This window comes from Medicago truncatula, chromosome 2 (genome assembly GCF_003473485.1).
Source record: "Medicago truncatula cultivar Jemalong A17 chromosome 2, MtrunA17r5.0-ANR, whole genome shotgun sequence".
Taxonomy (NCBI): Eukaryota; Viridiplantae; Streptophyta; class Magnoliopsida; order Fabales; family Fabaceae; genus Medicago; species Medicago truncatula.
Window position 1 is genome coordinate 39,882,560 of NC_053043.1, and position 27,687 is coordinate 39,910,246.

General features: G+C 34.2%; 3 protein-coding genes and 1 non-coding gene across 4 annotated transcripts; 2 read left to right on the forward strand and 2 right to left on the reverse strand.

Annotated features, from left to right (window-relative positions):
- Positions 1-1,878: 1,878 nt before the first annotated feature.
- On the forward strand, positions 1,879-2,727 carry LOC25487390 (uncharacterized). The gene has a single exon (XM_013609304.3). It carries the CDS (start codon positions 2,282-2,284, stop codon positions 2,612-2,614), a length of 333 nt encoding a protein of 110 aa, XP_013464758.1. The 5' UTR covers positions 1,879-2,281; the 3' UTR covers positions 2,615-2,727.
- Positions 2,728-5,020: 2,293 nt separating this feature from the next.
- LOC25487391 (uncharacterized) lies at positions 5,021-8,327 on the reverse strand. The gene is made up of 7 exons (XM_013609305.3): positions 7,684-8,327; positions 6,939-7,079; positions 6,722-6,835; positions 6,450-6,623; positions 6,201-6,316; positions 5,486-5,555; positions 5,021-5,378 (listed from the first exon to the last, which is right to left on the reverse strand). The coding sequence occupies exons 1-7, from the start codon at positions 8,164-8,166 to the stop codon at positions 5,373-5,375; spliced, it is 1,104 nt and encodes a 367-aa protein (XP_013464759.1). The 5' UTR covers positions 8,167-8,327; the 3' UTR covers positions 5,021-5,372.
- Positions 8,328-11,976: 3,649 nt separating this feature from the next.
- On the forward strand, positions 11,977-25,222 carry LOC25487392 (trafficking protein particle complex II-specific subunit 130 homolog). Its single transcript, XM_013609306.3, has 21 exons — positions 11,977-12,220; positions 12,830-13,059; positions 13,936-14,117; positions 15,223-15,406; positions 15,543-15,633; positions 15,799-15,959; positions 16,837-16,926; positions 17,051-17,212; positions 17,881-17,942; positions 18,090-18,180; positions 19,204-19,367; positions 19,485-19,695; positions 19,862-20,407; positions 20,516-20,728; positions 20,969-21,359; positions 21,461-21,551; positions 21,695-21,779; positions 22,512-22,701; positions 23,409-23,701; positions 24,511-24,601; positions 24,729-25,222. Exons 1-21 carry the CDS (start codon positions 12,157-12,159, stop codon positions 24,908-24,910), a joined length of 3,774 nt encoding a protein of 1,257 aa, XP_013464760.1. The 5' UTR covers positions 11,977-12,156; the 3' UTR covers positions 24,911-25,222.
- Positions 25,223-26,796: 1,574 nt separating this feature from the next.
- Positions 26,797-26,868, reverse strand: TRNAQ-CUG (transfer RNA glutamine (anticodon CUG)). The gene has a single exon. It is a non-coding gene; the product is annotated as a tRNA-Gln (tRNA).
- Between the last annotated feature and the right edge of the window lie 819 nt (positions 26,869-27,687).

Sequence of the window (27,687 nt, forward strand, 5' to 3'; positions counted from 1 at the left end):
TAGAGGAACTGAATCACACCGGAATGAGAGGGTTCCTGAGGTATGGGACTGCAGGGTTGAAGGAAGGCTTATGAGAATTGTTTGGTACTACCTATATCAACAAGATGCATCTTCTTTTCGGTAGCTCATTTCATAAGAACTCCACAGTTAAGCATGCTTGACTTGGAGCAATTTTGGGATGGGTGACCTACCGGGAAGTTTCCCGGTAAGCATGCGAGTGAGGACAAAACACACTGAAAAGACTCGTGTTGGTTTGTGGGGTCAGCCGGCAATTCTGAAAGCAATCTGGGATGTTACACTCAACAACATGAGTTCCAAAATCTTCAACTTCATCCCCGACCTTGTTTTGCATTAGAATCTACACCTAAACTAATCACACATGTCTTTCATCCTTCTTTTGCATAAGAATCTACACCTTAATAGTTCTTAATCAATAGATCTCAAGATCTTCATCTTCACCATTCTTTTGTTTTATATCTGAAAGTCCATGATTGAATTTGAAATCCAGTAAAATGAAAACATAAGCATGTATATGAATGCTTTACAAATTGGAAAATAGCAGTATGAAATTCAAGTGTTGTATTTAAAAGACTACATAAATCAACAATTTTTATTTTTATTTTGCCAAATGGTGAATCTTTTTAAGCAGTTTTTTTTCCCTGTCAAACCGTGATAAACCAACCGCGTATCCGACAAACCGCTTCAGCCGATAACCGACAAAACCGACGAATCAGATGGGCGAAAATGGGTGGGATGTTCCCAACCGTGGTTTGCGCCGGATTGAGGTTTTTCAACAGAAAACCGACCGCACCCGACCGTTGTCCAGTCCTAACCTCATACTTTATCTTCAATCACCGAAATCTTCACCTCTACCCCTACTTCTTTTAACCCATTTTCCACAACCCTAGATCCAAGAGAAAAGTTTTTGTTTGCTCAGCTATGTCATCCACACCCTTCATCAACGCCGACCCAAAACTACGCTTTAATTCTCCCTCCTCGATTGCAATGGATTTTGAAAGAGATGTACCACAAACCCCCTCCCTTTAACCTTCAAGTAGACAATTTAATTTTCCATATAATTTATGTCATTGCCCACTTACTCCTCACCATTGCTCTCCTCCAACCACATGTAGTCCCCCGCAATTTTTTAGGAACCGACCGAGGATATAACACCAACATTAAGTGAACCAGAATCGCCTCATTCATTGGCACTCTAGCAACATCTGATTATTGAGAAATTATCATACAACAACATATTCAAATCTGAAATGTTGACAAAGAGTACTAGATATATCTCTTGATTAATTAACGGGTTACCTACAAACACTTCAATCCTCAATAAAAAAAAATTATAAATTTCTATTGTAGAGTCTAAATTAGGTCCCGGCCCGCTTAAAACATAAATCATGTAATAATACAATGATAATGATAAATAAGCATGGAATGATGGGTAGGTGGCAGTGGGTTGGATCCAAAGAAAAAGAATAGTGAGCAAGGAAGTTCTTAGTTTTCCCAAGCATGACTCAATGTGCCCAACAAACAACTAAGCTTTTTAGTTGGGATTTAGCTGTATACCGCATTTTGTGCACAAAAATTGGTCTATTAGATAGATATGATATGTGGAATGGAAGCTGATTCTCCTCCATTGTATTGATCAAATTAAAATTATTAAATTCATTATATATAAGCATTCTTGTGGTCTCCATCAATGCCAAGTAGGCTTCATGGCCCATTTGCCGGTTATAAGACCAGCCTTTGTGAACGTTGTTTTTCTGACTAGCTCCAGCTCCAAAACGTGCCAAACAAGATAAATCAATAAATAAAGATCCAATTGACTCATTAATTATGCCAAAGGAATCCTCAAACGTTCATTTTATTTTTATCAAACGTTCGAATTTCAAATTTGTGTTTCAAGCACTAGAAAATTGACCAAATTCCATGTACTCATAAGCTAGCAAACACGTATACCGGTCAAAAAAATTGTCACTTTATATTACTACTAGTACACACCCACTTTCCATATATTAATTCATTTACAAAGTCTTCTTCCAATTCAATTCAAAATCAACAATCTCATTACCAAGTCTTCAATTTGGTCAAGCATTCAAAACACCCATAAACAATTTCATCATTCATGAACCTTCCTCATTCATTTTAACCCATCTTTTCATATAAAATCTCAAACTCCAAAACTCTATTCCAAACCTCAAACCCAAAAAACACAACACAAAAACACAAACTTGTTCTATTTTGTTTCATATTTTAGCTTAAGAAGAAAAAAATGCAAGACACCCAACATCAACAACAGCAACAAACAAAAGAAAGTACACAACAACTTCCACCAAAGATGTCTTTTTCCGGACAAAACAAGAACGAGGGTTACATGTCTATGTCTCAACGGTTCAGACCGGCTTGCACGTGTTTGAACCGACCCGGTTCGGTTCGGTGTGCACGTCATGGGTATGTAGTACCAGGAGAAAGGTTGAAGAAGCGTTTGGCGAGTAAAGAGATATTGAGAAGAGCTTTAACACCACCACCAAAACGTTTAGGACTTAGATGGTTGAATTTCAAACCAACACCTAGTAGACTCTCTATCATGTCTATGGCTTCATGATTTTTCTCTCTCCTGTTTTTCTTTTTTTTTTTTTTGAATTTTTTGTTTGGATGATTGTACAAGTTTAACTATCCAATTAAATTAGATGATGATATATATTTATTGTTTACAAAGTTTCATTTTTTGCAATTGGGTATACCTAGTATTATATGTGTTCATTTTCTGGGTAGTTCAGAATGAAGATTTTGAATATGACTTTTGTCTTTTTCTTGGTTTGATTCAATTGGTAATGTTTTCAGTTAGATGAAGCTTGTGATTATTGCTAATATTAATGATGTTGCAAATTGAAATGGGTTTTTAAGTTTTAGGAGGATTTTTTTTGGTGTTGACTCTCCTGTTGGGGGAAATGGGTAATCGGAAGTTCGGTTAGGAGTTAAGTAAAGTCCGACTAAGAATTATTCTATCTATTAGCAATTCATCTTTGATGTAGCTAATTAACCACTTGAGTTGTTTAGTTTAATTTTAGGATATTTGATTTTGAATACTTCAATTAGGTTAGAATTTGTTATGTTCTGTTCTTCTAGCATAGGAGATGTTTTTTTCTTCAGATTATTGGTGCCATATCATAGCAAATTAGCAAGTACATTTGACCTGCTATGACACTGATCTACATACAAATGAATGGACATGGTCAGTATTATACAACTCAAAAGTACGTACTGGTAGATTGATTATCTAAGATTTGTATATACAACTCATACATATCTACTACATTCTTGGAAATCGTATCTTAGATGTTTCTAATCTGTATCTGTATTGGAATGGGGCTTTTTAGACAAAAAAATGTTTAGACATAACTTAATCATTATATTTTGTCTTTTTTTAAGGCATTTGATCAATAATTTTTAGCTATACCTTTTTTTTTGAAGGGAATTTTTAGCTATACTTAATGAGTGTGGTATGAGTGTTTTTGCAATCATGCTCATTTATCTTCATACTCGATTCGGGAAAAATCCTTGTGGACTCTCATGTCCTAGACCATGCTCTTCAACTGAGAAAGAAGATGGAATCAGTTGTAACATTTTGGAGAGTAAGGGTAATGTTATTGTTATGGACTAGGTCTAAGCTCAATCCATCGGAAACCTAACCCAGTATGTACGCTCGGGTCAGAGGACAAAACTTCCTCGATGAGCCAGTAACGGCTAGTAGGAACGGCGACCAAGACAGGGGCGGAGACAAGGGCAAGAATCAAGGATACTTATCGTACATCTACGAAGTAATGGATTATATTTTGATTGCCTTGCGCACTAAATATTCCAAGGTTGACACATATTCTTCCTTAGTAATGGAAATGCAATTTCCTTCATAAAGAGCTCATCTGGGGATGAGAATTGAACCAAACACAATGGATACTCGCCAAAAATATACTCCCTTCAATCCTATTTATAAGGGAGTTTAGATCAACAAAAGTTGATGTATTTGTCCAATTTTTTAATCAGATACAATAACTTTAATCGACCTAAAGTTCCTTTATAAATAAAACCCGAGGAAGTATATGATATGGTGATAAAATTGCAGTTTGAGTATAGATACATAGGCGAGTAATTACGCGTAAAATTAAGCATGTATGGGTGTGGGTTACTTTAATACCCACACAACTCTGCACCTGCATTGCTATACATATAGTCAAGATACAGTGGTCCAAAAGTATGAACTACTTAACATATAATCTGATATCTCCCATCACCACCGTTGCTATTCACCATCTCTTTGCGATGCCAGTTAAAATTAAACTTCACACAACCTCCCCAATATACTGCACTCACTTCCCAACTATCTTCATAATCTTAGGCAGCCTCAGTATTTGATACATGACAAAACATCGAACACTCGATTCAACAACTTCATACAGTAATAAACTTCAGTTATATACATCCTCCGATCACTATTATAATAAAAAAAACATTTTTTTAGTTCATTGAATAACTGATGTATATAGTCTATAGCATTGACTTGATACATCAATTATTCAACGAACTTAAAAATGAATCTTTGCTTATAACAGTGATCGGAGGGTATATAGATCAAATTACACATGTAAATTCATACGTAATAACTCAATCTCTCAATTTTATAATATCTGCTTAATTTAACCTTAATATTAATGTGAGTAATATATTCATAAGCTGCCTAATTCACAAATACTTGTCATCTTTGAAATACTCTCAACTACTTCATCTCATATTCTCTCCACCTTTATACTCTCAAGTACAGAAAAAATAATATTGAAATAGTATGAAATTTCTCAGTCAAAACTCAAAAGTATATTATAGAGAACTTTCTCCTATTGTTCCTATTTTATTATTAAAGTTAACTAAACAACTCTTATAAGAGATGCTCTTAGGAGTAACGATTTCATAAGCCAAGCAGCCAATATTGAAATTCTCATCATTTGTGGGAAGTGTATGGACCACCATCTAACTCAGTCATCTCTGATTTCATATATATACACAATTTTGACCTGTTTAACGGAATAAATCCTATCTCGACTGCATTGCAATACATGCAAGTAAGTCAAGTTCAAAAATATATTGTCTATCTATAAATTTTATGAACAATCACATTGTGTAATGGCTACAGGAGAGTTGATAATGTTGCCTAACATACATGAATTTCCGAGGGATACAACATATACACATATACAATCAGCTTCTTCGATATTCTGCATTATAAATCTATGTCCAAACCAAATTAAGGTCCAGCGCACCGTGAACTTCACTCCATTATAACAATCTTTTTTATCACACATCTCTTCTTTTCACTCCTGGTAAATATATGAAAAGGTTTAAAAAAAAAAAACAGAATCCATATAAATGCTTTTTAACCAAACTTAGCAAATATCCATTGATCACAAAACCAGAAGCCACATACCTCAGATGTAGCGGATTTCGCTTCTATAGACTCTGAAGAGCTTCTTGCTTCTGATTTTTCATTTGAATATCTATTGATCACAAAAATCCATGTTAGAACCACTGCAGAGATATACAAAGGAATATACAGTTTGTTTGGACATATGCATAAACTCTAGTTTCGTGTGACTGTTTGGAAAAGTTTACAAAAATAGTTTATAGTATGTCCGTACGCTCTTTTGAACTTATTTCAATAGACTACACATGATAGCTTACGAAAACAACTAACTGCATATCTAAAAACAATCTAAGCACATTCTATCCTTAAGTATGAAAATAGCCTATATATTTATCATATAAACACACTTGATCAATTAGTGTACGTTATATGCATAAACACTTGTGTCGTGTGAGGAGTGATTGTTTGGAAAATTTTACAAAAATAGCTTATCGTATGTTTGTAAGCTGTTTTCAACTTATTTCAATAGACTACACATTATACCTTGTGAAAACAACTTACTGCATATATAAAAACAATTTAACCACATTCTATCTTTGAGTATGAAAATAGCTTATAGATAAATGTTTATCATATAAACACTAAATCAATTAGTGTAGGTTAGAGTCATATTGTGCATTTTTGCGCATTTACTTCCAGCTCTTCTGCATTTCGCTATACAATTTCTACTAGATGGAAACTTCTCTGCAGCAATTCAAAAGAATTCAGATAAACTTACGTTGAAAGTATGGTCACCCAAATAAGCTCTATCATATCCACCCAAAGAAGTCGTTGCTCAACTGGTATTACGCCATAAGTTATTAGATGAGCAAATGGCCACAACTTCCATCCTGCCTGTGTAAGAAAATTTAAGGAAACATAAATAACAAGAAATTGCAAGATAATGTTACCGCCACTGGTTCTCAAAGAAATATAATAACTGTTTCCAAGCAACAGATAAATGGGAATAGCTGGAAGGTTCTCTTACAGTCAACATGGGGAAAAATGTAGCCTTCAATTCATTGAAAATATTGATTGGAGAATCAAAACGCAGGATCCCCACGACCGTATAATAAATGCTGTTCCAAACTGCTGACCATGCAGTTTGATCGAAGGCAACTTTGACAGGAACTACCCACCATCCTTTGTAAGGAAATAGCTCCTGGATAAATGAGAAGCCACTTAATTAGCATATCACCATAAGTCAGACAATTCAAGAACTACTAAAAAAAGGAAAAGAACATTGTTATTATGGTCTACCTCACAAAACTGATAATAGTAATGAGAAAGAGAGCCATGCAGAGCAAAACCAACAAGCCCGGATCTGAACATCCGTGCACGATCAAACTCGAAAAGAGGCTTTCCTTCAAAGCACTGCAATAATCATGATAGTTTAAGATGCAGTGCATGATAAAAGATTTTCTAATCAACTAACCGGGACTGAGCTGTATATGAACTAAAATACATAGAAAGTCACCTGAGCGATCCAGTCTCCTACAGAATAAACAACCCCACTAATCACCATCTTGGCAAAAACCGGATTTGTCTTAAGAGCTTCCTCATAAGCTAACCAGTTGTGTAGAGGTGCATATCTTACTATCTCATAGATTGTCCATCCCTACATAGCATCAAGAAACACAAATTCGAGCAGATAAGGAAAAACACAAGAAAGAAAATAATCAAATTTGAATGACCATCCAGATCAGCAACTAGTGCATGTTTAAATTAGCTTCTTGAAATTAGTTTCTGCATCTTAACTTTTTCATAGATTATATCATCTAACTTTTTTAATAGTTTTCTTTATGCTTATAATAGCTCTATCTACTACTCAATGAAGAACTATAATTTTTTTTTTTGGTAAAACCAATATTATCAGTGCATGCAACTGCGTAGACTAATTTTTCGAGATGACTAAGATTCATCGACCTCTCTCAAGAAATGTTTTTCTATATGCACATCAATTGACTCAAGTATCTTCCACGCGTGTCACACCAAGCTGGTAATGCTTTGAACTAATTTTGATTGAGAAGTTTATGCAAGCTTTAGTTATAATCACTAGCCATCATTCAACTACACTTAATCTCTAAAAATATCATGATATTACAGTTCCATAATTTATTCATATGTTTAGTCTATAAAATTCCAAAATTAGTATCAAAAATACAATTATCCAAAGAATCACACACACAATTTCAGATAAGATTGAGTTGTTCTAAACTTACATGCCAATAATCACTATCAATAGTAAGAAGCTTCGTAAGAGCAAAAGTACCAGCAACAAGAACAATACTAGCATTAATACTTCTATCTAGAAGCTTCTCCACATTCTCTTCATTCTCATTCCCAACCAAACCCGATGAACTCGGAAAACCTTCCAACGATAACAAACCTTCATTCGCTCCAAATCCATTCACTTGCGTCGTCATCGTCGTCCCTAATTCACCATCTCCACCTTCCATTTCCACACGGCTCACTATCAAACCTTCTTGTTGGTCTGTAATATCGTTGCTTTGTACTGCAATTACGTCGAACTCCTCCGTCGATACTTTCGTCGCTACAACTGCACGTTTTGTGAAATTTGGATTAGTGGAGAATCTTGATGCTGGAAAGTTTTGTGGCTTGGAAATGGATTTTGATTTTGATTTTGGTTTGGAAATTGAAGGGAGGAAAGTGTGGTGAGGTACTGTGCTGTGAACGGAAGCCATTGAAGTGAGTTGGTGAGTTCTAGCTTCCCGAGTCACTGAGTTTCGTCTTCTTTGAGTTGGGTGAGCTTACATAGAAACGCGTTCGTTAGTTTATAGCGGTTTCGTGATCTTGTGTCTCGCATCCTATGACTTTTTGTGTGGCTCCAGAGAGATAGATGTAGCAGTATACCGGGCGATCATATTTTAAAGTTTTAACTAATCTACGTTAAAGGAGAAGGAGATAAAAATAGAAATATAGCATGCAAAAAAATTTAATCAGATTAAAACGTCAAATCATCTAAAAAAACTGATAAACAGCAAAAATTGAGTTTTTTTTTTTTTTTAATTCTTACATTTTTAGAGGAAATGATTCTAACAATTCAACGTTTGATCAAAAAGTAAATAAAATAAATAAAGTATGTTCAATAATTATTTTCACGGAATATGTTTAAATTTTTCTTTTGTAAAAATTGTTCGGATTAGATTGAAGTCTAGACTATTTTTAAAGCTGGATTAAACCAAATATACATATTTTAAGACTCATTTATATTTTCCCTTTAAAAAAAAAAAAACTCATTTATATTTTATTAGTATGATATATTTAATCTCACATTTGTGGTAATTGTGAGTTTTATGTATAGTTCATCACTTCAGACAAAAAAAAAATCTAGTATTTTTTAGGGGAGTAATCTACTATTTTTTAGGTTTTTTTAAGGCTTTATTTTGGAGTTTAGAGAGGAGGAAAAGAGGGTTTAAGAGGTGGGAAATATTGAAAATAATAGAGAAATCTTTCATATTTTTTGAAAAAAAACATGATAAATTAACATTTATGAATTATATATTTTTAATTTAAAAAACATTATAGCAACATAGATTAAGAAAATATCGGAAAAAATAGAGAAAATTTTCACATTATTATTCCACCGTGTTAATTGTTAATAATATATTACCGTACATGTTAAATTTATCATATATTTATAATTTATATTAATTAATAAAAAATTACAATTATGTAATTATGATGTTAAAAATATTGATTTAGATTAAACCGTATGTAAAAGAAAACTATATAAAATTGGATCGGATGAAATTTTTTAAAGAAGCATCCAAACAAATCAAAATAAACCACGTATGATTTTGATTAGTGTTATTTGAACAACCATTTGACTAACAACTTATACGACAACCATAGTTTACAAAGAAAATATAGATATTTGCACGAAACTCAAAGCAATAAAGAGATAAAATAAAAAAATAATGTGAATATGAGAAATATAGTTATCACAAAACGAATGTTCAAATATTATTTCTCTATAATTTTTTTTATCTTTAAATATGATGATATTTTGACAGTTTTGTCTAATGTCAATCCAAACACCTCTAATTTTGGGTTTGACTAATGATGCGATTGGTTGTTGTGTGGGAGAGGTGTAGCTTGATACGGTGAGACGCCGTACATGGAGAACATGGACGAAGATAAATGGTGTCCACATGAAACATGTAGATCAGTTGGGTATCATAAAAATTAAAATTAAAATTAATACATGTAGATAAAGTCTGCTAAAATTGCCTGAGAAGATACTCTACCACAAATATTTATGTCCTCTTTTAAGAATCTTATTATTTTTTTGGGTTCTTTAAAGAATCTTATATATTTGTTAAAAAGAAGACAGTATAAGATTTTGTTGCTGTCATAACGAAGTTCAATGGAAATTTCTCAAAAATAATTTTTCAAAAATTTTCATTTTATAAATAACGTATTTATCAACAGCATAAAATATGTCTCTAAAAAAACTATAGAATGTGTTTAAAACATGTATATCTATAAATCACATACTCGACTTAACGTAGTATACCCGTAGGCCCATTTGTGAGTATAATAAGACCACGCCCGAGGTTACTCGGTCGAGGGAGGGGAACATGATGAGCATTGTAGAGGATAATGGTGTTAATCCTCCAAATAAATTGTCGACGACAATACCATTAGAACGTTAGTTTAGTTCCCCACCTATAGCCAACTTGAAGGAAACCAGGATTCATTCACTTCTTACCTATAATGGTAGGTGATTAAAAGGCTCAGTCGAACTATTCCATGAATCGTCTAACAATCGAGCAAAATCAAAATTCGTTAACGGTATGTGTCTAAGAGCTCGGCCTAACAACTCCATGGATCGTCTAAACAATAAAGGAAAATCAAGATTCATTCACTTCTTACCATAATGGTATATGTTTAAAAGGCCCAACCTTCCATGGATTGTAGAACAATAAAACCCATTCAAAAAGGAGCAAACATACTTAATAACGGGAACATAAGCGAGTGTGTTTGAGATGCCGACCTAATCTCAAAACATTACGCAACACAATATTATGTCTCAGGTGCCATACAAGGAAATCACCTTGTTTCCGCATCAAATAAGCCCATTTGACAGCTATAGTTTAGCTTGATACCTCACATCTCACATATCTTTTGCCAATTTTTATCTTCATTTGAATTTGATGGTTCAGAGGAAAATCTTCTTCAAAAATTAAAAACATTATTCATCAAAGTATGAGCTTCACGAGGATTTGTGACTCAGTAAAAATCTCCCCCTATTTTCGATGATGGCATACATGTACATTTAGATTAACATTTATTTATTTATTTTTGAGATATATAAACAATTTGAGGATAAGTCTTAAGAACCCCCCCCTAAGATTGTGCTAAACTTTATGAAACATAACATGATTTTACGGTTGATACATGATTTCACACCTGATACGTATTGTAACCTCTCAAAACATTCATATATTCTAAGAATAAAATAAGCCGTTTATCTAAACATAATAGGGCATTTAGATCAATTCATAAATATCCGTATACATAAAAAAAAAAAAAAAATTAAAAATAAATATTAACTAAATAAAAACTAATCATTGTAATTGCAAAAAAAGGTCCTAAAGGATTACATGGTTCAAGCAACTACAACAAAGATGCCCTCTTGGCCTAATCTATGAATTAACCACTCATGATAAATCTAAACATAGACCGTGAGTCTACGAAGAACAATACAGGAATAAGTGATGATCCAAAAGATGAAGTCTTGTTCCCGGTATATTCAATATGCTCCAACCTTCAAGAAATCCAAAATCGACCCCTTTGGAAGTGTTACTTGATGCCTTTTATAAATTTTCGAATCTCAGTGATTCAAAAACGGGCCTATGTATGCCTCTTTGTGCAACGCGTTGACTTCCTCTTCCTCATGCAATATCACATATTTAATAGCACTTAGTTCTTATGTCTTTCTTCATTCCTTGTCCACTTTTCATCACCGTAAAAAACATTATAAGATCATAAAGTTGTATGGTTAGGGTGAATTTGAGCTAGTTTCAAGGTCTTCTTTGCACTTTTCTCCTTTCATGATCATTTCTTCAATTATTATAAAACTCAACTAAAATAAACCCATCTAAAAGCCTATGAAATGACTGATAAAAGACACTATAATATTGTTATGAGCGAGTATCGTCACGTTAATATATTATTAACATAAGACATACATAGTGATGTTTTTATAATTTTGATAGTTTTAAAACTATAACTATAGTATATATTTTTTTGGTGTTAACCTTCTGATTCTCAGCAGAAGAGAACCATAATAATAAAGTTCAATTATTAGGTAAGTATAATTAACCAAATTAAACTCGATTTTTTTTTTCTTAACTAATTGTTTTTTGACGAAGCTCATTAACCATTTGATTGAAAAAATGTTTCGTAGACAAAATGATTACTGGTTTAATCCATTTTAAAGGACTTTATAACCATAGTGAAAAGTAAAAAAAAAGAAAGCTCCATGATATTGACGGCTACGGCAAGAGAGAGTTATGAAACGAAGTAGCGTTGGATCGTGGAGTGAGTGTGATACATTACATACACCGCGAAACACTAACTGGATCTGCGGGAAGTAACATCTTCTTTTTCTCAACTAACTCTCACTTCACTGCACATGTTGGATCTAGATACTCTTCAGATCCAACATGGCTAACTTCCTCGCTCAGTTCCAAACCATTAAAAACTCTTCCGATCGCCTCGTCATTTCAGGTACTACTCAAAGATCTCATCACATTCCTTTTCCCGATCATACAAATCTTCATTTCCTCTCCTTTACGATCTATCTATCTCTCGATTACCAATTTATGTATGTTATTTAGGGCTTTTAGTTTAATTCAATTATACTTTTATATATTCTTCTTGCTATGTGATAGATAATATGTATAATCATTTCAACTGTTATACTGAGTAATGCTAGAATTTCAATGTATTTTTGTTCATCAAATGCTTGGAAATCGAGATAGCGTATTCTTTTAATTATGTAACATGAACACTGGTAATAATTCGATAAAATGGATTAATTGAAGGCAATCACTGTTTTACTGAATGAATTTGGTTAACTACACGAAGCATTGTCGCATACATGGACGGATGCAACACTGCCACATGATAATTTAGGAATTGAAGTGATTGAAAGTAACTAAATGTATCAGTGTAGTGTAGGTGTTGAACACCAACATTTGTTGGACACGTTTTCAATCTGAAGTGTCAGTATTACATATGCTACTATAATTGTCGGTGATTTAGATGTGTTTGTGTGTGTGTTTTTGTGAGTGTGTCTCTGTTATTTTATTGATGCTTGATGGAAATGATTATCAGTGGAGGACGTGAGTGACTTGTGGCCGACTGTAAAACCTGCTTTTGAAGCGCGGTTGCCGTTTAAAAGGGCGAGTTTGAATAACAAGACGAGGAACCCTGTTTTGGTTGACAAGTTGCCGGCAGAGTTCATATTAACTACAGATTCAAGGCTCCGTAGTCGGTTTCCTCAGGAGCAGTTGTTGTTCTGGTTTCGAGAGCCGTATGCAACTGTTGTGCTTGTTACCTGTGAGGTAATGCGTATTCCTGTTGATTACTTTTTTTGGATTCTTGCTGAAAGTTGTAATGTTTTGATGACTTCCAAGGTTAGATTAGGGAGATCCACTATGACTTTTGACACAGTTTATAGCTTTCTGCTACAATGTAATTCATTTCGGTAGGTAAAGTAAAAAAAAACTCAACCATTGATGTGAAAATCATGGATATACCAATATACATAACAAATCATAGATGTATTAAAAATTTGAACCGTTGATTTTGTCATCAACGGTTGAGATTCCTTGGATTCACCCTTTAAAGTGATAGCTAAGCTAACTTCAGTGGAGTTAGATTCAAATAAATAACATGCAAAGCGGAAAGAATGAATTTCATGGTGTTGATGAATTAAGTGTAATTGCATTGCAGTACATTACTACATTTCATAACATCATTTAATTGCATTTTGATAGATAGAATTTGAAAAGATCTTCGCCCAGTTTATTAGTATCTCTATTACCTACACATTCTTGGGCTAGGGCCGAGCCTTTCAACTTTAAGGAAGTCCCGTTTCTTGCTTAGCGTGTTCAGCACAAGGTAATGGGATAGGGTGTTATGCTTTGTCCAAGCTTTAAATATGAAGAGCTTTAAGGTGTGTGGGTGGGTGGGGGTGGGGGCATTCATATATAAGGGGAAACCTCAATTTTGCAGTATTTACAGACATGATAATTACTGTCAATTGTCATATTTCTGGTCATAGTTCTATGCTGAACTTTAGACCATTCAGGAAATAATCTAAATTATCAACTATTCAATTTAAAATTGTTTCATTCAATAAATTTTGGTTCATAAACTTTTCATTGTTTCTGTTGCAGAATTTATTATGTAGTGTAACTCTTATTTTCTCTTACCAGGATCTTGATGAGTTTAAAAGCATCCTTAAACCACGCCTGAAATTAATTGTCCAGAATGATGAAAGGGAATGGTTTATTGTATTTGTATCTAAAGCTCATCCAGCTAATGATCAGGCAAACAAAATGGCAAAGAAAGTATATGCTAAACTTGAAGTTGAGTTTAGCTCCAGAAAAAGAGAAAGGTAAACTTGCAAGGGAATGACTTGTTGGTTGACAATTTATCCAAATGTTTTTCTCGACTCAAGTTTATTTTAGACATTACAGAATACAGTCAATGTATTTTTCTTTTGAACAAGAATACAGCATTGTATAACAATCTTAACAATCATTTAGTTGCACACTTTTGTCAAAAAAAATAAAAAATAAATCATTTAATTGCACACTGTTCTCAATATTGTGACTTGATGTGGCAATAGTTAATTGAAAGTGGTTTCTTGAAAATTGAATATAATTTACAAAAAATATTAGGAGAGAAAAACCCGAGATAATCTCTGAGAAAGTGATATTTTTTATAATTTTATTTTGGAGAAGGGCAAATTATCATTAATTAAAGTGGCATTATTGGCCATTTTACAGCTTTTCAACATGGGATTTGAACTCCGTCGTTGAGGCTATAAGGTCAATATCTTACCACAAAGCTGACACCTCATGGACGAAAGTTATATGAACTATGAGAAAGTGATCTATTAACCTCATGTACCAGTCTCTGTTAATTCTGCTCTAACAGAGCTGTAACTGACAGTCTGTAACAGATTAAAGCTAACTGCAACAGCTCTATCACAATTATATCACTTGCAGAAATATATCAACAAAACAGAGACTGGTACACATGTCTAACTAGCTCTAACAGCTAACTGGTGCCAAAGTACATTAACAAAACAGAGACCACACACACGTGCAGAATAATCTGCAATGAAGACTGTAAGTTTAGTTTTATGGGTTGGTCTTAGTGTTGCTTTCTGTGGACCATTCTTCCATTATTGTGTCCTTCGCTTAACATGAAGGACTGTCAGATAGATATTGTTGGATCAACCCTTCAACTGTTAATAATTCATGTGAATGGTTGAGAATTTGATGTTGAATTAGATGGAAGAAAAAAGTAGAAACTGTAAGAAGTGATTCTCCCCAGAAATACTGACCAATCACGAGTAAAAAAAGAGTGGTTTTTCATACTTTTCCTTCTCATTCATTCCAATATGTCTAGTTTAACTGCATAATTGTTGATATTTGATAAAGCTTGCTTTTCTTCCCTTTTGATGCTTTTAACACTGTGTTATCCTTATTTAGATGCTGCAAATATGATATGCATTTCCCTGAAGCACATTTTTGGGAAGATCTGGAATCAAAGATAATGGAATGCATCAGAAATACACTGGATAGGCGTGTACAATTTTATGAAGATGAGATACGGAAGCTCAGTGAACAGCGCCTCATGCCAGTCTGGAACTTCTGTAATTTTTTCATTCTGAAGGTTCATCCTTTTCTTATGAATTGTGGACCTAAGAGTACGATAAATTGTTCTGAAAGCCCAACCTTTATTAATTTTCCATTTCAGCTCATTCTAGGAGATTATGGCTTTTTGTAACAACTTTGTATTGTGTACTCAGGAAAGTTTGGCTTTTATGTTTGAAATGGCCCACCTTCATGAAGATGCCTTGCGGGAATATGATGAACTAGAACTTTGCTATCTTGAAACAGGTGCACAACGCTTAATTTTCTTCTCTGTTGATGCAGTCAAGATGATGTTTATTTAGATTGAAAGTATCGTGCGCTAGATGCCTTTATGGAACATTAGATATTGTATTAGTCAGAGTGATCTCTGAACAATAGAAATTGGTCCAAATATGTCTGGGTTTAATGCAGTTAACATGACTGGAAAGCAAAGAAACTTTGGCGGGGCAGACCATGGTGATGATCAGGCAGCAATTATTAATCCAGGAAACAAAGCATTGACGCAGATCGTCCAAGAGGATTCATTTAGGGAGTTTGAATTCAGACAGTATCTGTTCGCCTGTCAATCAAAGGTTTTCCCTAGCTAAAGCACTTATAAGTTATATTTCACGAAACATTTTACATATGTTTACAGCCTAGTTGTAAAGAAAATTCAGATTGATGTATCTTGTGTCTTCTTTGTTGTTTATAAACTTGGATGCTTCTACTTGTAGAATTTATTCTATGATTTAAGATGGATTCCACTGATCAGCTGAATTAGACCCCTTGCACTAAATTTAGATTAATACAATATAATATGCATCAAATATTTTATGCCTATGGAAAGCTTTTTTGTTATTTTCACATTCCCTTGCTCAAACGCTTTATATAAATTTTAAAGCAGGCCATATAAAAAAAAAAATATTTAAAGCAGGGCAGTTTGCAACATCTTTTATACCAAGATACCATTGAATTCCTTTGAAATTTTTCTCATTTATTCTTTTTGTTTGGTAAAACTTGAAAGTTCACTGTGCCATCTAAAATTTGGATGAATCTGTGTTCATAAACAAACAGTATTGTTTTAATTAACCATGTATAAATGCCGTATAATGAGTCTTTTCTGTTTTTAATGGAGAGTAGTTAACAATACAAACTTCATTATTTAAATATCAGACCATCACCATCTGCTGGATATCCAATGTATCTCATATGTACTAAAGTGTGCATTTCTGACCATTTGAAAGGAATATATTATAAGATTTAATTATGGTCTTCGTTGCTGTTTTGGATATTTTTTTTAATCTTCTGAAGTTGTAAATTGCAATGCCTTGTGATAACTATGTAATTGAGTTATCATTGACATTTTGAGTTTGTGCTGCTATCCCAAGGAATGCTTAATCAGATCCTTTGGACATTCAACAATTATTTATTTAGCCTTCTATGATTTACTGCTTTTCTGTCATTTTGCAGCTCTTATTCAAGCTAAATCGACCTATTGAGGTAGCTTCAAGAGGCTATTCATTCATATTAAGCTTCTCAAAATCGTTGGCATTGCATGAGGTATTTTATTTTGTGTTGTTCATAAGTGCTTGCTCACATGCATATTCCTATATTATTTCATTTTGAACCGTGTATTTATTTGTTCTTCGTCCATTGTTGACTTCTATACAATGTTTCTTCTCAGCGTATTCTGCCTTTTTGTATGCGTGAAGTCTGGGTGATCACTGCTTGCATGGCTTTAATTGAAGCAACCACTTCCAACTATAGTGATGGACTTGTGGCACCTGACGTAGAGAAGGAGTTCTTTTGTCTTCTTGGTGACCTATATTCTCTAGCCAGAGTCAAGGTGAAACGCTTGTCTCATGAAGTCATTATTTTTTTTTTTTGAACAGCAAATTTTATTTAAAACCAAATCTCTGCTAAAGACGAACAGAGACCGGTGATACCGAGAATACAAACTAAAGGCGCCGTATATATGCGGAACACCCGAAAATAAAATCCATACAAAACACCTAGTCCAACCCAACCTTCAACACCCATGAGTACAACACCCACTAAAATAAACATTGCCACCTAAAACAGGCTCCTCCACGAAACAACCACTGACAAACAAAATCCATAACCACCTGTCGCCACTACTCGTCCCAAAATAACACCCCTCTAAATGAAACACCCCGTCCTCATCACCTAAGCTGAGCCACTAATCTATAGATCAATCAGCTTCCACCACCTCTCAACCTCTGGTTCACCGAAAGAACACCAAAACAACCCAAAGCCAAACCTGAACCAAAGAACTGACTCCCAATCTCGAATCAAAAGCGATCGGCCCACCAGACTTCAGGATCAATCTCATGAAGTCATTAAATATACAAAATCTATCTATTTTAGTTTAACGATGGCTTAAATCCATCACTGAGTTGTAAATGGAGTTGAATCAAAGGCATTGTTTTTCTCCTTGTTTTCCTACCATATTTTGTTTGCTTGGATTATTATTGAATACATTGATATTGGCAGTTCATGAGGCTAGCATATTTAATTGGGTATGGAACTGATATAGAAAGAAGTCCTGTCAACAGGTACATTCCATACTTCGGAATCAAGTATATTCTGCATTTTCTTGATCTGATCAATTTTGATTCCTTTCCTGAATAATGTAATTCAACCAGTTACTTCACATTTGGTTTCATTCTCCTTGTTTAAATTGTTTCTTCTATTTCGAGCAGTGCTTCCCTCAGCTTGTTACCTTGGCCTAAGCCAGCTGTTTGGCCTTCAGTTCCTGCTGATGCATCAGCAGAGGTGCTTGAGAAAGAAAAGGTAATTTATAATTATTATAACGAGTTTTAAACAAAAAATTGTTGATACCAGTATAATGTTTTTTAATGTTCTGTTAAATATTTCAGTTGAATGTTAAGAGTGAGATTGTAAGCAATGGATGATGTAGTTAACCCATCTGAAAACAATATAAATAATACTAAATAAATTTTATACTTTATAACAATCACGGTATTTCATCTAACTGACCTGCCTGGCCTTCATCAGTTAGCAAAACAATTTTCATCAACATGTCTGTTTAAGATCACAAGCTTGCAGAATACATCATAGCTAATGAATTCTTGAAATTTGAATTTGAAAGTTTTTTTTCCTTAAAAGTCGATGCATTACGCACCAGCCAAAGGCACCAAAGAACATCATACGGCTAGCTTGTCATGAAAATGCTTCAATCCTGCTTTTTTCACAATATATTCACTTAATTCTTGGTTGGAAGCTTCTTGCTATTTCTTTATTCTCTTTATAAAGTATTCTACTAAAGTAACAAGAGAGAGAAAATATTCTTGTTGCTCTTAGAATTATATGTTTACTTAAAATAAAGAAAAGTATTTTTTTTTCTTGCATATGAAACCTGTTATTGAGCACACTGTTAGTAATAGGACTCCTAAGGGCAGCAGTTATAGAATAATAGTAGTTTATTTAATAATATTATAAATAAGTAACTGTTACTTGTGTGTAGTAATTGCTGTCTACTAAACTTCTATGTAACAGCTATAGGACTTAGTATTATAAATAAGATGCAGAGGAAAAGAAAGGTATTCAGGGATTGGGATAAAGGATAGGTAGGGAGAGACCAAGCTCTCAAATTCTTGGAGGGGAGAGAACCAAGACTCTCGAATTTCTTGGGATTATATATTGTAATAATTACTATAAATTTATATTTTGATATCAGTTTCTATCACACACATATGTTTCAATATTATCATTATTATTAATATTATTTTAATTTCCCCTATGGTTTTTATTCATCATATATTCATTTAACGTTATGTTATTATATCTCTGCAGTTGATTCTTCAAACAACTCCTAGAATCAAGCACTTCGGTATCCAGAGAAAGCCCCTGCCTCTTGAACCTACTGTGCTTCTACGAGAGGCCAACAGGCGGAGGGCATCACTTTCCGCCGGAAATGCGTTGGAAATGTTCGACAGTCGCCAGGGTCCAATGGAAGGGTAATGAAATGCTATATATTAATTGTTCCACATTGAATCACTTACAGTAAAGTGTTAAGAAATCTTATAATTTCTGTTCAATTTGGGTTTTTATCAATCTGATTTATATGCTGACAGATCAGGTTTTGATGCATCCCCCAAGATGTCACCACAAAAAGTACTTTCTGGTTCCATGCCACGCACTAATTCTTCTCCGGGAAACTTTGATAGCTCAATTAGCCGACCAATGAGGCTTGCTGAGATTTATATTGCTGCCGAACATGCTTTGAAGCAAACAATTTCTAATCTTGAGATGTTAAAATCATTATCTTCGTCCGAAGAGTTTGAGGTATCATCATAGGCTGATGGATTTATATCCATGTCTTTGATTGTGTGCTTTATCATTTTTCTTCCTCATGAATACATTTTGAGTTGCAAATGATTGTTAATATCTAGTGCAATTTGGACTGCATCATCATTAATGTTCTTTTGTGTTTGTCTCTTGTTATGGGCAGAAAAAATATTTAGAGCTAACTAAAGGTGCTGCTGACAATTACCACAATTCCTGGTGGAAAAGACATGGAGTTGTCCTTGATGGTGAGATAGCTGCTGTTGCCTTTAAACATGGACATTTTGACCAAGCTGCAAAGTCATATGAGAAGGTTTGTGCGTTGTATTCTGGGGAAGGATGGCAGGAGTTGTTGGCTGAGGTCCTCCCCATTCTAGCAGAGTGTCAGAAGATTCTTAATGATCAAGCTGGCTACTTGCTATCCTGTGTGCGGTTACTTTCTCTTGAAGATGGATTATTTTTGACGAAGGAGCGTCAAGCTTTTCAGGCAGAAGTGGTTCGTCTTGCTCATAGTGAAATGAAGGACCCTGTACCTCTTGATGTATCATCATTAATTACATTTTCTGGGAATCCCGGGCCTCCATTGGAGCTGTGCGATAAGGATCCTGGTATCCTCTCGGTAACTGTCTGCAGTGGTTTTCCAGATGATATAACTCTTGACTCAATCAGTCTTACATTAATGGCAACATCTAATGCAGACGAAGGTGCAAAGGTATTTGTTGTTAGGTGTTGTTTTACTCATATCAACAATTGCTTAGGAAGTTTATGGTTTTTAAATTTTTCCTCCTTGAATAACCAAACTTTTTTATTTTGTTCCAAGGCATTGAAAAGTTCTACAGCTATAGTGTTACATCCTGGTCGGAATACTATTACCTTGGATCTACCATCTCAGAAACCAGGATCGTATGTTCTTGGAGTTCTTACTGGGCAGATTGGGCAATTGAGGTTTAGATCTCATGGTTTTTCAAAAGTTGGTCCTACAGAAAGCGATGATGTTATGAGTTATGAAAAGCCAGCTAAGCCCATTTTGAAGGTAACCTCTATTCTAATACGATGAAAAGGAGTGTGGTGATTCATTAGAAGACAGAGTCTGTTCATATGAACATGTTCCTCCCTTAGATGTTTTCCTCTTGATCTATCCTATTTAACTTTATTTTTCTGTAGTTTTATGGTAAATATACGCTGTCATTTGTTTTCATTAGCGCTGTTTATCATTGTATCAATAAAATGAGTTAATGTCAAATATCAAATATTTATGTTTATCTATTTTTAGGTTTCCAAACCTAGAGCCCTTGTTGATCTTGATGCCGCTGTTTCATCTGCTTTGTTAATAAATGAACACCAATGGGTTGGCATTTTAGTTCGGCCATTAAATTACTCCCTCAAGGCTGCTGTCTTGCATATTGATACGGGTCCAGGATTGGAGATTGAAGAGACACACATAATTGAGATGGAAAGCTATGCTGGTGTATCAGAGAATGATGATGTCGAGGTGCAGAAAGATGGTGCTCAGATAGATTCTTTAAATTCTGAGAAAAAGTTTGAACGATCGAATCTAAATGATGGTAAAATAGTGTTTCCGAATTGGGCAAGCGACACTCCTTCTATACTTTGGGTTCTAATTCGTGCCATCAGTGACACACTCAACAGAGGATCATCTTCAGGTTGAGACAGTGATAGAAAATATTGATGGTTCCAACATGTCATTTATATTAAACGACATGCACTTATTTATTTATCTATTTATTTTTGTTGTTCTTTTCAGTCACAACAAGGAGAGAGAGTATTGTAGATGGAATGAGAACGATAGCTTTAAAACTTGAATTTGGAGCATTCCACAATCAGATATTTGAAAGGTTTTTTTTCCATTTCCATCATTTTATATTTTAATTTTAATCATCATATAGATACATCTGTTGAAGTACCCTGCACCTGGTTTTTGTGTACTGTTTCTTTTTCTGCAATTAGGTACATAATAATATTTTACCCTGTTATCCAGGACCCTAGCAGTGCATTTTACACATCCTTTCTATGTGAGGACACGTGTTACGGATAAATGCAATGATGGTACACTGCTTCTGCAGGTATGGATCCTTATTTTCATAATTGTTTAATTAACACTTGATTATATGAAAAATAGACCATCCATTATATATATGCCTAGGAACCATCTATAATTAATTTTTTTTTCCTTCCATTGCTTTCTGTGCTAAAATAGGAAATGGAAAATGCACCAACTTTTTACATATGAAGGAACTGATTACTCTTCGATGGGAGATTTTTTTTTTTCTTGATTGAATTTGTAAATTCAGAAAGAGATTTCAGATACGTCATGGTCATAGGAAACCAAAATGTACTTTCAGCGCTGAGTTTTTCATGCCTTTATTCAAACAGCTTAATATTTTGAGATTGATGGTTTATGATGTGTGGTATCGAAGCCTCTATAACCATGTGGTTTGGAGTTGGGTTCTTTTTTCCCCATTCTTCCAAATAAACTTTCAACATAAGGTGGTCATGTGTTGTCCATGCTTCAAGCACAAAGGCCTCTTGTATGAGGGGCATGTCAAACATGAAAGAGCTTAAAGTTTCTGAGATGATTTATGAACAATCGAACATATTCAACTGGCAACAATATACTAAAAATCTAAGCTAATTTAAAAGCATTTTACTTGTTTGATGATTTTTATATATATCAATAAATAATTTAGCAATATTTTGTCTTGTATGCAATTGACCACTGAGATTTATGACATTTTTTAAAATATTTTTTTATATTATTTGGTTGATAAGCAGCCACTGGTTCATGTGACTTGTAGGTAATACTTCACTCTGAAGTAAAGGCTGTGTTGACCATATACGATGCTTGGATTGATCTTCAAGATGGATTTGTTCATTCTGGACAAACTGAGGGTAGACCTAAATCAAGCTTCTTCCCACTAATCATATCTCCCACTTCCAAAGCAGGAATTTTGTTCAGTATCTTCCTAGACAAGACAAATGCAGAAGGTAAATGCATTTGGCCAGAGATCAGTGAAACAATGTTATTGTTGCTTTTTAATATAGCACCAAATAATTTGACCAGTGCCCCTAAATATCACAGTATGCAGAATTTAGGAACCGGTTATCACAATGAGATCCTATTGGATCTTTAAATTTAAATGGAAGTGCATTTCTATAATTATGTTATTTTTCAGAGGTTTCTTGTTGGTTCAATTATTGTAATTCAAGCTTAATGACTAGCTGTAGCTGTCAATAATTCGTCTAAATGTTTTTCCTGTCAAAGTTACCGATTCCTTATCAATCTTTCTGAGTGTGCATGGAGATCGTCCTTGTGTCTTAACCTGCAGTCTATGTTAAACACTAGTGATGCAGTTTCTGGTATTTTTTTGTTAGTTGCACTGGCACAATTGTTGGTGTTTTTGATGGTATGACCATGCTTTTATTCATCATGCTTTCCCTGGAGATTTTACTCATCAAGAATGAGGGGCAGGCCAAAAAACTGTTATTCTTTGGTCAACGCCTTTTTTATTTTGCTTAAACTGATACAAATATAGCTAAAAATTTATGGCTTTTTCTTAGTTGATAATCTTAGTCATTGCCTGATTTACCCATGGCACACCTTTTAGTCTTAATATAATTATTTACCAATGAAAATAATCATAGCATGATTTCTGGCTCTGCTACTAATCAGCCTTATTTTTTAAAAAATGTAGAAGCCATGAAGCAACCAGAAAGCATATTAAATATCAAATATGGAATTTCTGGTGATAGAACAATCGGAGCCCATCCTCCTTTTATAAATGAATCTACTGGAGTTGATGGTGCTAGACAGGAGTTGATCTTCAAGAGTGTAATTGTTTTGCAAAGGCCTGTGCTTGATCCGTGCCTCGCCGTTGGATTTCTTCCTCTCCCTTCAGATGGCCTAAGAGTTGGACAACTTGTTAAGATGCAATGGAGGGTGGAAAGGTTGAAAGATTTGAATGAGAGAGAAATTTCTGAACAGAATGTAAGTACCACTGTAAACAGAGAAGAGTGTTTGCTACTTTTTTCAATATTTTTATGGTATCTTATACTCTCTGATTGTGGCTTTTGAACTTCCAACATCATCTTTTTACTTTGCGTAATTTTACTTCTAGTTTCTTGGTGAAGTGAAATAGTCACTTCCTTCCCGTGCTCCTCTGTAGGATCTAATTGCATGATGCTTAAACAATCCTGAATGGAGGATATTTGACAGCATTGTTTTTTATTTGTTTGGGAACAAATATAGAGGAAAGAAAGTAGAGGCTTTTCTTTCTTTCGAAGAAGAGGAATCATTTTTTTTTTCATACTTGTTATATGAAACAACTGAGCCAATGATGATGATAGAAAGTATTTTTTCTTTGCCGGGGGACAACAAATAATGAGAGAAAGAAAAGTTGTATGGATCTTTCATTGGCTCATCCTTGTGTGATCGATTTAGTTGGTCTATTTCAAAAATCATTATTTTTTTGTTGGGTCTGTCTCCGTAACTTTCTCTTCTTTTTTCGTTTTTGTTCTTAAGCATATTTTTTTATTTATTCGTCTAACGGTAAAGTTGTTGTCACGTGATTGAAAGGTCACGGGTTCAAGTCCCGGAAACAACCTCTTGGGTAAAAAACAGGGTAAGGCTGCGTACAAATACACCTATGGTGGGACCCCTTCCCAGACCCTGTGTATGCGGGAGCTTTGTGCACCTGGCTGCCAATTCATTTATTCATCCAACTCTTGAATGTTGACAATTCTTGTCTACTTTTCCTTTATTCTGTTTGATGCTATAATTGTTTCAAATTTTGACAGGATGAGGTTCTGTACGAGGTAAATGCAAATTCTGGAAATTGGATGATTGCTGGAAGAAAAAGAGGGCATGTATCTCTCTCCAAAAATCAAGGTATATGTATGTATTATCAGTTTATTTGGAAAAATATTTTTAGGTAATTGGGAAGAATAGTCTGCAGGAACTACTTGCAATGTGCTATACTTTTATTGATATTTGAATTTCCTTCTTATCATGATAGGTGCAAGAATAATTATCACAGTATTATGCATGCCACTAGTGGCGGGTTATGTGCGTCCTCCTCTACTTGGGTTGCCAGAAATTGAAGAGGCAAATATAAGGTGCAAACCGTCTGGGCCACATCTAGTTTGTGTTTTGCCACCAACGCTCAGCTCATCCTACTGTGTTCCAGTTAATTCATGATCTTACAGGGTGTTTCTACTCATCCTTGATAGAGATTGTTCCATAGGAATTTTTATTTTTTTTTCTTCTGGTTTCAATGAGAAATAGGAAAGTGTAATTTTAAACTCTTCATTACATGAAAAAAACTCTTTAGTTAGATATCTGTTGTTTACGGGCTTTCAGGCAGTATTCTGATTCAGAGTGCCGGCACCCTGGTTTATGTACAGTGGAATTTTGTGCTCTTGCTTGTACCATATAGATACAGAAACCATAACATTATTTTGTCTCATAGATTATTAAAATTGGTTGGAATCAAGACATTTGCGAGTTTTACTTTCTCCTTTAAACTCCACAATAATTACCACATGATAACGATGTCTCCATGTCAGCAATCATCATTCAAATAGTTGCTGAGTGGCTTTAGTTTCTTTTTTCATCGTCCAACCTTGTCTGTTATTATAATTGTCTCGAATATAAACAAAAAGTTCTATAAAAGACAAGTTTTATTAAAAGAAAGAAAAAAGTACAAAATTGGGGGACTAGGTCAAACCCAATTAAAAACAAACCTATAGTTTGGGAAACCTGAGAAATCTCTAGCATACCAATATTGTATTAACCTAGGAGGTTCATCCCACCAATGGGAGTGTAAAATATTATGAGCATGGCTAGCTAAAGAGCCAGCAACATATTGCCTTCCTTATGTATGTGTTCAAATAAAATTTATTTGACATTACAGCTGACAATTATTCCGTCTATTACTTGTGGTCCAAGGCACAACTCATTTGCTGTTCACATTCATGACCACAACTTGACTGACACTTTCAACCCACAGATTATTCCAACCTTGATTATAAGATTTCTCAGTTGTAAACATTATAAAACCGATGTTTTCTGCAAGGATGGAACTACCTAAACCAATGTTTTCTGCATAACCACCAATGAACCTAGCTAGGTGATCTCTGAAAACTACTCCAATAGCAACCATAGAAGGACTCCCAATAGCTGATCAATCTGAATTTGCTTTAACCCAACCAAAGCTGGGAGGCTTCCAGAGAACTTAAAAAATCCTATCAGCTTTTTTGGGTTTACCAGGCACTCTAAAGAACTGCATTAAATTGAAAGCCTGTTAGTTTGAAGTTCTGAGGTTATTATAGCAATGATTCTGCCTATGTTATTATACTTGCTCTGGAATCTTCTATGGTTTCTTTCTTTCCAGACTGCCCATAAAAGATGCACAATTGCAGAAACTAAAATATCATGGGACTGGGAGCTCCAACTTCTTGCTAAACAGGAGAGGACAATCTTCCAGCTAGTTCTATCAATACCAAAATTGGTGCATGTCACCATGTGCTCAACCAGTTCCAAATCACACTAACGAAAGGGCAGCGAAGAAGAATGTGCTCAGATGTTTCTTCATGCTGCATACAAAATCAGCAGACTGAAACCATACAGCATCCTATTTTCCTTCGATTATCATCTGTGGGGAGCTTATCATATTAAAACCTCCATTAAATGAAATATCTTGAAGGGGGAATAGTTTTGGCCCAGACAGTTTTACACAAAGGCAAAGGATTAACGTGAGAGTCTAGATGCGAATATGCTAGCTTAGCAGTGAGATTACCATGAATGGAATTAATCCAGACAAGTGAATCAATAGTTGTATTCACAAGTATAGTGACCATCCAATTTTTTGAGGTGATATCAGAGAATTTAGAAGTGAAAATACTCAGGGATGCTCCAGCTACCATTAGAGATATAGTATGAGAGTTTAATATCTAGGAAAGTATGAATGTTATCAGGAATATGCAGCAAATCCATGCCAAATATTTGACGAGAGATGATTTCTAATGCTATTGAAATTGATTAAAAAGGTAAACAAAAAAGGTCATGTTACGTTAACAAAAAAAAGGTTCCACCGAGACTTGAACTCGGGTTACTGGATTCAGAGTCCAATGTCCTAACCGCTAGACCATGGAACCGTTTTTGCTTACAACCTGTATAACGGATATAAATATCATTGTAACCGCGCCTAAGTAAATCTAATTTGTATTCATGTAATGCTCCAAATTTATTTATTTTATAATATAATTTTTTTTTTTGTCGAGTAGCCTAATAGTTGAATTCACACACATCTTTAGTGCGGAGAAATGAGAAATCTAGAGTTCCAATCTTTGCTTTTTGCATATTATGTATTGCCAACTACAAACTAAGTTGTACGAAAATTATAGTTGACTTTTTTGTTACAATTTATTATTAATTTTAATTTTTTTGCTAATTTAGTTAGGTAAATGCATTTTGATCAGAAAATACCTTACATTCATTTTACTTTTAACTAAGATCAATTATAGTCACTACCGTATAGAAATGTATGCCGTCTTCATACATAATACATGAAATTTTATGATGAAAAACGATTCAAATAGAGTGATAGAAAGATTGAATGATGGAAGAAGTATAAAAGACTGACTTGTAGTGTTAAAATGAAACGATAAAAAGAGTGAATGAATGGCTTCCATTGCTTCCAAGTGTTCAAATTTTCTAGTTTGCATCAAGACTAACTTCACATATAAGGGTCAACGTAAAACATTCTTAAATTTGTATATAGTGAAAACTGGATTTAGGGGTTACTTTGGAAGTATATGTTTGAAAAAAAAAGTTTTTCATGCCATTCATAAATATACTTCTATACAAAAACATTGTTTTTTTTTTCTTCGAACAATATATTTTCAAACACATATGGTTTTTTTAGAGATAGTTGGGGTAAAATGAAAGGATCAAGATCCTCTCTGTTGGATTTT